General features: G+C 41.0%; 1 protein-coding gene across 2 annotated transcripts in view; it reads left to right on the forward strand.

Moving 5' to 3' along the window:
• The window catches only part of clcn2c (chloride channel 2c), a 301208-nt gene extending 294220 nt beyond the window's left edge, over window positions 1-6988 (forward strand). Inside the window, exon 24 of one of the 2 annotated variants that reach the window (XM_055147757.1) lies at window positions 4665-6988. In XM_055147757.1, coding sequence (XP_055003732.1) covers window positions 4665-4862 — 198 coding nt within the window. In that variant the 3' untranslated portion in view covers window positions 4863-6988. The remainder of the gene's footprint in view (window positions 1-4664) is intronic. The other variant, XM_020926770.2, reaches the window with a different exon arrangement.
• The last annotated feature ends 6403 nt before the right edge of the window (window positions 6989-13391 follow it).

A 13391-nucleotide genomic window follows, 5' to 3' on the forward strand; every position in this document is an offset into this window, starting at 1 on the left:
ATGTTTTGATGAGGTAACATCAGGCTTAAAGCTCACAAAAAATCAATGTAGGATGTAGAATTAAGACTGACTGACTGCTCGCTGTGGCTGTAGCTGTGAATGTTTGAATCTTAACATGTAGAGAATGCCGATATTTGCTAATTAGCCCTGGGATAACATTACGCCTGATGTTCGTCAACTGGCTCCACTATGTTACCTTCTAAGATATAGGTGCAATTTCCCATTCAGAGGAGGTGTGTCTAGACCACAGGTGTCAAACATAAGGCCCGGGGGCCAGATCCGGCCCTCCAAGACCTTTAATGTGGCCCTTGGGTGATTTTCTACTAAAATATTTTAATTATATTTTCTATTAAAATATTGTTAATTTTCTGCGGCTCTTAGCATAGCAGCGTTTCCAGCGTCTCTGTACGTGGCCCCTCCCACCAGAGCAGCACAAATGAAGACTTGTCTCTTTCCAAACGCTCTTAAAGGATGATCATTTTAACTGTTGACTGTGACACCCTCATCAGCAAAATGTCAAAAATAAAAAAAAGTGGATGTCGAGTGCAGGATTTTCCAAGAAAAATTGACTTATTCCTGTTTACATACAAGTTATTGTTAAAACATTGTGTTGAAATTGAATTTTTCTTCAAGTTTCAGGTTGTTCATTATATTATAAGAAAGAGTTAATCAATTAAAAAAGATTTCTGTAATAGATTTGCGTTTCTCTGCACAAATTTTTGAAGTTATTGTTATTTTTGGGGTTTATATGACATGAGTTTTCTGATCCGGCCCCTTTGGGATCAAAGTAGGTTGGATACGGCCCCCGGACCAAAATGAGTTTGACACCCCTGGTCTAGACAATATTACACAGCAGTGTTTGGTTCCCAAATTCAATGTGGCAAGACAAGACATTTTTACAATAAATTGTAGCTCCTTGTTGCGCCATTACTCCATTTTTACCCGCTGCTACAACTTAAGCACATGCGCAGTCTTTATCTCGGTCAATGTTTCTACTGCTCGATAAATAATGTCTGTGAAGTGATGACGTATTTTTGACAGTAAATTCGCGTCTGTGAATTCGTATTCGTACTGATGCATAATCGTAAATTTGTAAATCTTGATGTTGTAACTTTTCAATTCGTATTCTGATGGATAAAATACACACAATATATTTTATGTACAACTGGACTCATTTCAGAGTTTACGAATATTTATTTTATGCACAACTACAGCCAAATATGCACGGATTTCTATTCTATGCGCACGAATAATTCTGAAAGCTTTCTTACTCCATATTTTTCTCTGTGGAGTTTACATGTTCTCCTTGGGTCTTGGTGGTTGTCTCTGGGCACTCCAGTTTCCCCCATCAAACCAGACGTGCACCAGGGACTACAAGGTGGAAATGAGCTCTAGTGCTACAACCTGGCACAATGCCTCTCTCCTGTTAAGGTTAATGTATACTGTGCACTGTCCCTGTCTCATAAATAAACTATATATATAAATAAAATACTTTGAAACTACTTTGGGACAGTGTCAGGCACTTGGTTTCCCATGATTCTCAGTAACATGCCTGACAGGACAGAGAAGGTGACCCTGTGAAGAGCTTCTGTGTTAGTTATTACCTGAGGAAATACTTTGTAAAATGAATAGATTATATTTTCCTCTTTTATTTTTTCTTATTCAAGCAGCTTTTACAATACAGGGTAAGGAGTGTTTATCTTGAAAAGAATAAATAAAAATCCGGTACAGGCTCTTTAACTGGACTCTAAAATATGTACCCAAAGAGAGCAACATTATGAAATCAAAATGTCAAAAACCAATAAACAAGTTGTGATTTTTATCAGTAATACACTTTATATAAAAACAGTATCCATCTAGAAGCCTTCAGTTTGACCTTTCCACTTTTATTTGGCTAAAATGTCTTTAAAATATCTCAATCCACACCCATTGCTTTTTGATTAATTTGTAGGAACTTTTGTTTTATTTAGTCCCTTGTTTCTCAGAAGTATAATGACATAGAACATTTATAACTCCACTGTACCACAACTTTTCAATTCACAAACTCATAAAGCCCCATAAGTGCCCTATAATTCAGTCTAGAGTGTTGCACAAAGATTGCTTTTTTAATAACTTGGTCTTATTTACAAAGCTGACTCCAGTGCTCACAGTGGGACATGGCAGCGATCCCTCTTTATAATGACCACAGGAGATGTACACAGAGATATTACTCAATGTTAAGCTGTTGTTTCCCCGACTTTTCCCTGGACTATTCACTGTTTACAAAATGTCACATATGCCACACGCTGACAGCAGGTACAAAACTTCAGAAAGTGCACAGCTCGTTCTTTCCCAAAATAAGTCACACTGCTGACCTGGGTCCTGGCAGTGTGGTGACAATTATTTTTTGTGGATACCTGCCACCAAAGAACTAAAGTGTTTTTGTGTATTAGATTAGATAAAGTACTCTAAAGGCAAAGTACTGTAAAAGCAGGTCGTAGGTTAGAAATGAGACCACATTGCAAAAACGGAAAAGTTAAGATGACCTGAACTGAGAAAGTTTTATCATGATTTGAGTCAATTTCATTTGTCAAAGTAAAATACAAAGACTTTTTGTACTTAAACTATGAAAATACATCTCACTACATTTAAGATAAGAAAAGCAACAATTGTTTGCACTTAAAATAAACTAAATCTTGCACTTGACTGTGTACTGTCTGCATCTAATTGTAAAGTGTTTTATGCACCAAGGTCATTGAAATTCTGTGTTCAGCCTGCTGGTTGTTATTAGCCTTACAGGTCCTACTATATTATGCAAAATGGACTCTTGTGAGCTTTATGGGTTGTTATAATGATGTTACCTCTTTACGTTAAGGTGTATAGATCAGGGGTTTTCAAATTGGATGAATGTGAGCCTCTTCTTAGAGCAGGTAAAGACAGCCGAGCCCCCGTTTGCCCAAACTCCCATCCGCCTGTCCTCCCCACACCGGCCTTTGAAGTAAATGCATCTTTTGTGTTCTTGGCAATGATGAGTTTCAATAACTGATAATGTATTCTTTAATAATAAACTGGCCCTAAACCAGGACTGAACCAGGACTAATCTTAAACTTGAGAGAGAGGGAGAATCCTGAGCCCATGGAGCAGGGAGTCTGCAAAGTGTGATCAGGTGATGGCTGCACTTAGCTCCGTGGGGCGGGAAGCTTTGCACCGTTCCTTTCGCCTGCGGTCACCCGACAGTCTATGCGGACGCATCTTCGGGCCCGTCCCAACACTCTGTCCTGGTTCAGTTCTGATTTAGTTCTGGTTCAGTCCTGGTTTAGTCCTGTTTTTCCTTTAGTCCTCCTGGTCCTGTTTTTAGTCCTCCTGGTTTAGTCCTGTTTAGTCCTCCTGGTTTAGTCCTCCTGGTTTAGTCCTGGTTTTAGTCCTGGTTTAGTCCTGGTTTAGTCCTCCTGGTTTAGTCCTCCTGGTTTAGTCCTCCTGGTTTAGTCCTGGTTTAGTCCTCCTGGTTTAGTCCTCCTGGTTTTCCAGTCCTCCTGGTTTAGTCCTCCTGGTTTAGTCCTGGTTTAGTCCTGGTTTAGTCCTCCTGGTTTAGTCCTGGTTTAGTCCTGGTTTAGTCCTGGTTTAGTCCTCCTGGTTTAGTCCTGGTTTAGTCCTCCTGGTTTAGTCCTCCTGGTTTAGTCCTGGTGGTTTAGTCCTCCTGGTTTAGTCCTCCTGGTTTAGTCCTGGTTTAGTCCTGGTTTAGTCCTGGTTTAGTCCTCCTGGTTCAGTCCTGGGATCAGTCCTGGTTAAGTCCCTGTGTGTTGCGGCTCCTCAGTGGCTCTTTGGCGCCCCCAGGGGAGGCGGACCTCACCTATTGAAAACTGCTGGTATAGAGTTTAAGAACACAGTGGAGCACTTCTGGTATTACCACATGAATTCACAAAGTGAGTCTCAGCCTAAATATGCAGAATTTGTGTTAAACTTGTGTGAATTAAATAAAACAAGAATGGTAAACAGATATGATTTTGACGAGAAAAAAACATGAGAACAGAGATTAATTTTGTAATGTGGCCTCTTAAATCAATGTGGGGGCGGAGCGTTTGTCCACTGATCCGAAGGTTGGTGGTTTGAATCCCGCTCTTGACATGAAAAACATTGGTTGAGCGGTCAGATCCACTGACCCAAAGGTTGGCGGTGTGATTGTAGCTCCCACAGATGAATACTGTTGTTGTGTCCTTGGGCAAAACACTTAACCCACCTCGCCCCCAGTGTCTGCATACACTGGTGTATGAGTTTGTGCGTGTGAATGGGTGAGTGATTCCTTGTTGTAAAGCGCTTTTAGTGCCTTGAAAGTGGAAAAGTGCTATAGAAAAATGTGACTATTTACAATTTACAATGGCAAAACTCCCCTCTGCCGTCTCAAAGTTGTGAATAAATATTTGTTTTTCCTGTTTAGAGGATCAAAGTGAAAATGAGGTGAAGTACCTTTAATTCAGCTCCTTCCCTTCTATCTGATAATATCGCCTGCGTCTGTTTCAATTAACCACTTTCAGTCATGGACGCCATTTTGAGGACTTAAGATAATTATTATGGCCCAGTAAATTGTTTTAATCTTAAAACCGAGCAATTGTTGGTAACCACTATGGCATCTGAAAGCCCTGCCTCCAAACTTTCATTTAACACTAATTATTTTTTTCTTTCCATAGCTCCGCAAAGCCATTGAGGGCTCCGTGACAGTGAAGGGGGTGAAAGTGCGCCCCCCTCTGGCCAGTTTCCGAGACAGCGGCACCAGCAGCAGCGAGACCGAAGCCACGGAGCTCCACAAACTCTGGGACCGCCACAAGACCATGACCCTGCCTCGCGAAAACACAACCTCCTCCGAATCGGACGAGAAATCCCACTGAAGAACAAACGGCACACGCAAAAGGAAAAGGAGGAGAAGAGGAGGAAAGGGGGGAGGAAGTTAGGTCTCCCAATCTCCCAAAGCTACACAACATGCAAAATTCCTCAGGGCTTAGGATCTACATTTAATCCTACGAGTTTCCCAGCTACTTCAGCCTATTTTATCCATCCTAACTCCTCTTTTTTCTCCTTCGTAAAAGCCCACTCCACACCTCCCTGCTCCACTGTTGTAGACTGTGATTGGAGCGCTGGGGGGTCTTCCAAGGGACTTCACGCATTCAAGAAGGGATGTTTTTATTATCTGACTTTATATTATGTCGAGCTGGTTTGATCAAATCTGCAAAAGTCTTGAATGAGTCTTCCATTTGAAATACGTTTGTGCGTCTTGTATGATTGAAGCTGCATGTTTTTGTCCGAGGAAAGCGTAGAACTACTTTTCAGAGTATTTTTATTATCTTTAACTGATCAAATGCACTGGGTTTAACTGGACTTAACTTTGTTCATTTGTAGTTTCAAGCAATGGACCATACAGTGACGCTTGCCTTATATACACAACTGGAGCATGATTTTACCTTTCTATCGTGTACATACTTCCTTAAGGCTTTAGCAATTTCTATTTTTACTGTAACAAAAACACTAAGAGCTATGCAAGTTTTGCCTGTTAGGTAGGTTCATACAGACTCCATTGTCCCGCTGAATTAGTCCTTCACCGTAAAGTTTAAACAGCGATTTTTAACCATAGGGGTGGCTCTCTAGAGTAAAGCCATTCGCATCTCCTCGAGGGCCCCACAATCAGAAGAATATAACATGTTTAATATGTGATTGGGCCCCTGGTTACACCGTAAACGAACAGTCAGGCCCCGAGGTCGAGAATAACTCGTGGTTTAAAGGACACATATTATCCTAAATTGATGTATTTTTAAGCTTTTTTGAGTGATAATGTTGTTCCCTCATCAAAAACATACCAGGGATTTTGTATTTACTTTTATTCACACAATTTTTAACAGGATTGTGACGTCAGAGGTAGAAACCTGAAGCCTCCCGTGCTGTTTTTAAGTCCGTAAATCAACGCCGGGCTTGTTCTGAGCGTTTCTCTCATCAAATCATGCTCATTACAACTTAGAGTGCCGGGTACGTTGCTATAATACCGAGCTTTTGTTTGTTTTTTCCACGGTAATTGTCGCTGTTGGGGTAGATTGTTGTGTAGCGTGAACAACAAATCCAAATGAGGGAGCACAGGCTGAATCAACTTTGTGATTTTGTTCCACCTAGGTATTATTTGAAGCTGAAGTTGAAGCATAACATAGCTCAGGTGACCAGGTGTCCTTATTTACCCGGGACAGTCCCAGTTTTGAGCTCTGTGTCCCCTGTCCCAGCAAAGTTGTCCCAGTTTTATACAAGAAATGTCCCACATGTATCTATTTTTGACCAATTTGACACCTGCCAACAGTAAAGAGAGGTATACTTTGTGATTTGTTAGGTAAAATACAGAGAAGCTGCTTAAAAATGACCAAAACACAAAGAAAACTATACTGACTCACATTAGTGCCAAGTGCGTAACAATTTTTCTGAATTACGCGCTCGTTTCACAGTTTTATTATTGCGAACCAACTCAAACCAGGGATGGCCCAGTTTTTTTATTTGAAAACCAAAGTAAAGGCGCTCAAGGGCGTGTTTAAAGTCCAAAAACGGTACAAAAAAGCATAATATGTGTTCTTTAATTCCACTTGTGCTTGGCGTTAAGAGGAGGGGGCGACTACAGTGCGGCGCCCGGGGACCCGTATCCTATTAGGCCACCGTGCAGGTTTGAGTGTAGTCACCTGTGGCACTCCTTTTAGAGCCAAGTCGTTACATAAACATTACATGGACACACATGGCTCCAACAGCAGGTTTCAGCCCATCTAAATATAGACGGTAATAAGCGCTCCGGAGGAGGCTGTGCGGATGGAGAGGGCAGGAAGTGAGACGGAGCGAGCGAGGGAGGGAGGAGAGAGAGAGAAAGAGAGGAGGAGAAAGACGGGTAAGCAGGGGGGAGGGAGGGAGAGGAGAAAAAGGGGAGAGATGAAGACGGGAAAGAAAGAGGGGAGCAAGGGAGAGATAGAAAGAGGGGAGATTGAGGAGAGGGAGGGAGGGGAGAAAGAGAGAGGGGAAAAGGGAGAGAGAAGGAAGAGGAGAAAGAGGGAAGAGAGGGGGAGAGAGAAAGAGGAGATGGAGGGAGTGAGAAAGAGAGAGGGGAGGGAGAGAGGAGAGAGAGGAGAGGAGAGAGAGAGAGAGAGAAAGAAAGAGGAGGGGGGGGAGAGAAAAGAGGAGAGGGGAGGGAGAGAGGAGAGAGAGAAAGAGAGGAGAGGGAGAGATAGGGAAGAAAGAGCGAGAGAGACGGATTGAGATAGAGGGAAAGAGAGGCGAAAGCGGAGAGAGAGATGGTAGAAAACATGAAGACATCATTACCTCCGCAGCTGTTCAGGGCCGTCGCATCAATCTGTCTTTGATCACAACGTTAGCTAACCTCTATTAGCACACAGACACATTGGCCCCGTAAACGCCGCCGCCGATATGATGTAACCCTGCCCCCCCCAACCCCCCCCCACCCTCGCTCCCAAACACACTGCCCCCCCCCTCCCAAACACACTGCAAAAAACACCAATGCCGGTTCAAGGGCCCATATTACGCAATTTTCTGATCCATGTTATAATGTCGTTTCCTCATCACAAACAGACCTGGAGTTGTTTTGTTTCATTCACACATGTTTAACACACAAACTGAAAACACTCTGTTCCACATTGATAATACAGGAAGAGCTCCACTGTGTTTTTAAACTCCATACGCGTTCACTAGAATCATTTGGATCAGTTCAGTTCTGGAATTGCCAATCTCTGCTGAACTAAAGGTAAAAAGGAGCTGTTCACTTGACATCACAAGGTGGAACAGAGCATTTTGAGCTTTGGAGATGTACGCCAACAATAATACAATTTGATTATGCAATCATGTGGGAATGAAACAAAACACACAAAAAAAACTCCGGGTATGTTTTTGATGAGGTAGCAGCATTCTAACTTGATTTAAAGCTCACAAGAGTCAATTTTCCGTAACTTCGGAGCTAAAAAGATTTGATTCAGAATCAGTATCTCAGTTTGAATACTTTAATTGGTTGGACAATGTTTAAATTTATTCCAGATTCAGACATTTTTATACAGTTCCTTAAAAAAAGACTCAGTTTTATTAAAAGTCAAAATATCGTGAGACAAATAAGTAATCTCAAGTGATGGAAACTACTCAAGTCTTATCAAAATTAAATAAATAAATAAAATAAAATCAATTGAACTAAAATAATCTGAATTCAAGTCACTTTAACTAATGTAGAGAGTTACGTCACTGCTCCAATGTGAAAACCAGTATAGGAAATCCATGGCATGTGTTTGGGGATTACTGCAGGACACGTGCAATCAGCCGCTTCAGATCAACTTCATTAATCACCACTGCATCGTCAATATGTGAGCCGCACTCTTCCGCTTTGCACACGCTGCTTCAGATCAGATCCGAGCTAACATGACGTATGAATACTGTGTATTTAATTATTCATGTCTGCCATATGGGCTTAAGGCTTGTCACTGCAGTGCTTCCAGACAGAATAACACAGATTTGTCTTCCAGCTTTTCTCACCCGTTTTCGTTTCGTACATTCCTTTGCACCTCATGTTTGACTGAGATGCCTTAAATATGCAAAATGAGCATTGTGGGGTTGATGAAGTGAGAGTAGAGAATAGAAGAATAGACATTAGAGATTACAGACCATTCGTTGGTTGCATTCGATGGTACAGTATTTTAATGGTACTACATGTAACTTTTCAAAGAGGGGGTCCGCCACCTGCTTCAATGTTATTGCTTTGCTTGGAATGAACGTGTCTGTCTTTATTCAATAACAGGTGCTTTTATAACTCAAAAAACTTGAAAATTAGTAGTACCGTATTTTCCGGGTTATTAGGCGCGCTCTTAAGCCTCCAACCTCATCAAAAAACGATTGAGCACCCCGCAATCCAGAGCACCCTGTACACGAATCCACTCAGTAAACTACAAAAAGCTGCACCACTCGCAGCGCACGCAAACACGCACGGAGCAGACAACGACCACGCAGCCAGAAACACCTGCAGCCACACTCATCACTCCACGACAACGAGGAACGAAACGGAGGAACGAACCGAAAAAGCGAGTGCAATGTGCCACTTCTAGACACAACTGAACAACTGAGTCACTGCGAACACGCCGACAATCCAGCGGTCCCAGACAGCACCCTCCCTACACGCTAGAGGTGCACGGATGGGCTACTTTTTCATCCGCAACCGCATCGCAAAACTCATCATCCGCCCGCTATCCATTTGCAACCACAGTTTTTGACCAGTTTTCAAAACCGCATCAGCCCACCATCCGCTCAGTCTCCTCCCAGTTGCTCCGAGTTCAGAGTTTTTTATTTGAGTAGTGAAACCGCCACCCGCCCGAATTTAATTAAAATATTATTTTTTATCACGTCATCCGCCCGACCCGCGGTTTAGCTGCGGAGTCTGCGGCTGTAACCGCCATCCGCGCATCTCTACTACACGCCACAACTAAACAAAGCCCAGAGTCACCGTGAACGCGCCAAACAAAGTCCCACTCACCCATGGAACTGTTGTGTTTCATTTAAAATCCGGTGCAGTTTATTTGCGAAAAAAGTTCGAAAATACACCATCCTATGACAGTGCACCTTATAATCCAGAGCGCCTAATAGCCTGGAAAATACAGTAGTTATACTGTATGCGGGGTCACCTCTGAACAGATCTGACCTGTAACTTGGCCATACTGTAGAGCAAGGGTCTCCAACCTGTAACTCGATAGATACTGGTAGCTCTCCACCTCCTTCCAAGTAGCTCGCCAAAGGATTTCAAAATTATACCATTGTGCTGAATAAGTCAAATTTGGAAGGTTTGGTTTGAAGCCCAACTTTGTGCACTAATAAATGGACAGTGGTTTATGTTTTAGAGGCATCTAACTGTACTCCAAAGGCTCGCCCTCTTTTTTTATAATCGTCTCAGTGTCTTGCTGCCGTTAAAATGAGTACCTCTCTGACATTTTTGTTTTATAAAGTTAGCTCGCTGGAGGAAAAAGGTTGGAGACCCCCGCTGTAGAAAATGCCAGGCGAAGCAATAACATCTCCATGGAGACAAGTCGGTTGCGGGTTCTCAACAAACATGTAAACATCCCATGAAGATTTGAATGTGCTGAAATTCCTTTTGAACAATATGATCAAAATAGTATTGGAATAGGTTACACCTCTATTTAAAGTCACACTGTGTCACTTTTTGGTTGGGGGTCCGTCACCTGCTTGTTTCTATGGATACGTCATTGCTCTGCCTGAAATATTCCACAGTATGACATTAAACAACTCTACCTTACCCCTAATTTAATCACTTATAGGTGGTCTGATCTGTATTTTGGTCCCCATGAAGATAGAAAAGTTTAATGCCACATTGTGAAACATTCCAGGCAAAGCAATAACGAAAAGAATTTGATGGACCTTCCAGCAGAAAAGTTACACAATGCACCTTTACCTGGACATAGTAATTGATACTGTAAACTACTTAATTTCATAGTGGCACAGTGGTTAGACGCCTGCCTCTTAGCAAGGAGGTTATTGGTTAAAATGTTCGTACCAGCAGGTTTTCAGATTTCAAACGGTTTAGTAACTTACACTATGCCACTGGAGGGAGTTTTTTTTAAGTTGTTTACATTGTGTAGCCATGAATCAAGCCAGACTCGTAGCTCTTGCATTATTATAATTCATGCATTACTCTGCGCTACACTGTGGCCGAGCTGTGATGCGGAGTCTCACAACCTGTAATCTCAGTTTTGTCGATTTTTCAGATAACGTCACAATCTCCTTTTTTCATTATCGTCGTGATTTCACTTTGACATGGCACCACTTTGCATGAGAGCGCCTGTGAATATCATTATGGACCAAAAAGCTTGACTTCTCATTGACAAAGTGAGACATGTAGTGTACTTGTATGTATGACGTTTTTGTATTTGTGCACCGGGACATTTCAAGGGCCGTATTACGCTGTTTTCTGATCGATGTTTTAATGTTTCCTCGTGAAAAACAGACCTGGAGTTGTGTTTTGTTTCGTTCACGCATGTTTAACACACAGACTCTGAACATTTAGGCTTCTCCCAAACAGAAAACACTCTGTTCCACCTTGTGATGTCATGTTGTTATACATTAAGGCCCCGTCCACACTAGTACGAATTCGAGTCATTTTCATTGTGGATGCAGTGTACGTTGACACTGATCCGATTGAAAACGGCTCCAGAGACGGAACGATCTGGTGCCGCCAGCTCCCATGAATTCATTTGAGTACGGATTTGATTCGGCACCACGTGGACGCCTGAAAACGCTGATGTAGTTCTGTGCACCGCGAAGTAATTCACCGCCAAAACACCAAGAGGCTAGAATATATGTCCATTCATGTATATGGTCTGTGCGTATGACCTGTAGACGTTTAATCTCTGAAAACTTTAACATGAATCATCTCCAACGCAATAGAAATACAGAACAGACTCACCATTAGCAGAACACCCCTCTGTCACAGAAAGAACTCACATATTCCACTGAGTCGTGTCTTTTAGTCCGACAGAAGCTGAACCACATCAGTGCACAAAAGCGAGCTGTTTTTTGAGCGCTCAGTTTATGCAAATTAGCCATGCAGTTTTAAGTTTGCGTTTCTGTAAAACGTAAACAAATATGCTCAAAGCTGTGTGGATAAGGAAGGCTTACGGACACAGAAACGACATGTCTGGACACAGATCGTTTCCTATACGGTGATACGCTGATTCGTTTCAGTGTAAACATAGTCTAAGTGCTCAAACTCCATACATTTTTACTAGATTAATTAGCTCTGGAATTTCCAATTTCTGCTAAACAAAAGGTAAAAGGTAGCTGTTAAGTTCAAAACTACCATTACATGACATCACAAGGTGGAACAGAGCATTTTGAGCTTTGAGATTTAGACAAACTAATAATATAACGATACTCAAACAGATGTGAATAAAACAAAACACAACTCTAGGCATGTTTTTGATGAGGTAACAACATTATAAGAGTTAATTTTGCGTAATACAGGCCCTTTAAAGGTGCATTGTGTAACTTTTTTTTGAGTGGGGTCCTCTAATGCTAGAGTCTTCATGGAGATTGTATTGAAACCTATTTGATATAACTTCAGTAACTTGTGGCAAAAGGAGAAAATCAATTTGTCAACTGGAAAAAAAAGTTTATTTTTGACGAATACGTTTCACATCTCGTCCTTTCACAGCTTCTTCAGTTCTGATGAGCTGTAAAATGTATTTGACCAAAACAAACTTTGAATTTCTCACTTTGCCTGGACAATTGAGGGATTTTACACTTTACTAACTTGCATATTTGTGTCACCTGCTTGTCCCCACAGTAAACATTGATCAGGTTTTAATGCTTTACTTTGGGACATTATAATAACATCTCCATGGAAACAAGCACGCGGCAGATCCTCCACCAGAAAAGTCACATCACGCGCCTTTTAAATGTTTCTTCCAATGAGCATCTTGTGATTTAAGAATGGGGTCGGGGTTCTCACAAATTAATATATTTAACATCATGCTTGTAAAATAAAATCCATGTAAATATGTAACTGACTAAACTGTTTTTAGAGATTTTGAGCTTCTGTTTTATAAAATTGTTTTAATAATAATTGATTTTGTCTTGTTTTTTGCACTTTTGACTTTGGCTGTCTGAAATTAACAATTAAAATTCATTGGTTTAAGATTTTGTTTTTACTTCTCACATTTTTAGTTGGTGTGCACTATAAGACAAGTGTTTTATCGTGATTTTTTCCCCCCAGATTTTATTTGATATTTATTAATCTGGCAAAATTTTGACAATTTGTCTCATATTATTGGTTTTAAAGGTCCCATATTACACTATTTTAGCTGTAATTACTTTATTTTCAAGACATCAGTATTAAACATTACCATATCAACTGTCTAAAATCTCCCAATAGACATATTTTTATGTTTTTAGTTTTTCATAAATTGTTAACATTTTGGCAGTAGGATTATAGGAGATAGCAATGTACTTTTCTACTTTTACATAAACTAAACATGGCGAAATAGGAGATCATGGACATTGGAAAGATGTCTGTATGTGCTGGTTAGAAAACATTCGTCATAGCAAGTAGTAGAAGTATTATTAGTATAAGTAGTAATTAATTAATTCTCATGACTGGTTCCATTTTTGCACTTTCACTCAAGACATAATAGAAAAACAACATATAAAACAACATATAATGCAGTTTGAGGGGAGGTGTTTGGATGTGACTCTGGTTCAATAAAAAAATTATGTTAAAGATCCCACTTGACAAATTAACAAAAAGAATAGCCTTTTATGGAGAACTAAACTGTAGCCTGCAAATAAACAACCCGTCTTCATTCAGGTCTTAGTGTTAGACCTGCTGTCCCTGTTTCTTCTCTACA

The sequence above is a fragment of the Boleophthalmus pectinirostris genome, unplaced genomic scaffold, assembly GCF_026225935.1.
Source record: "Boleophthalmus pectinirostris isolate CB_2022bp ecotype Guang Dong unplaced genomic scaffold, ASM2622593v1 HiC_scaffold_9, whole genome shotgun sequence".
Classification (NCBI taxonomy): Eukaryota; Metazoa; Chordata; class Actinopteri; order Gobiiformes; family Gobiidae; genus Boleophthalmus; species Boleophthalmus pectinirostris.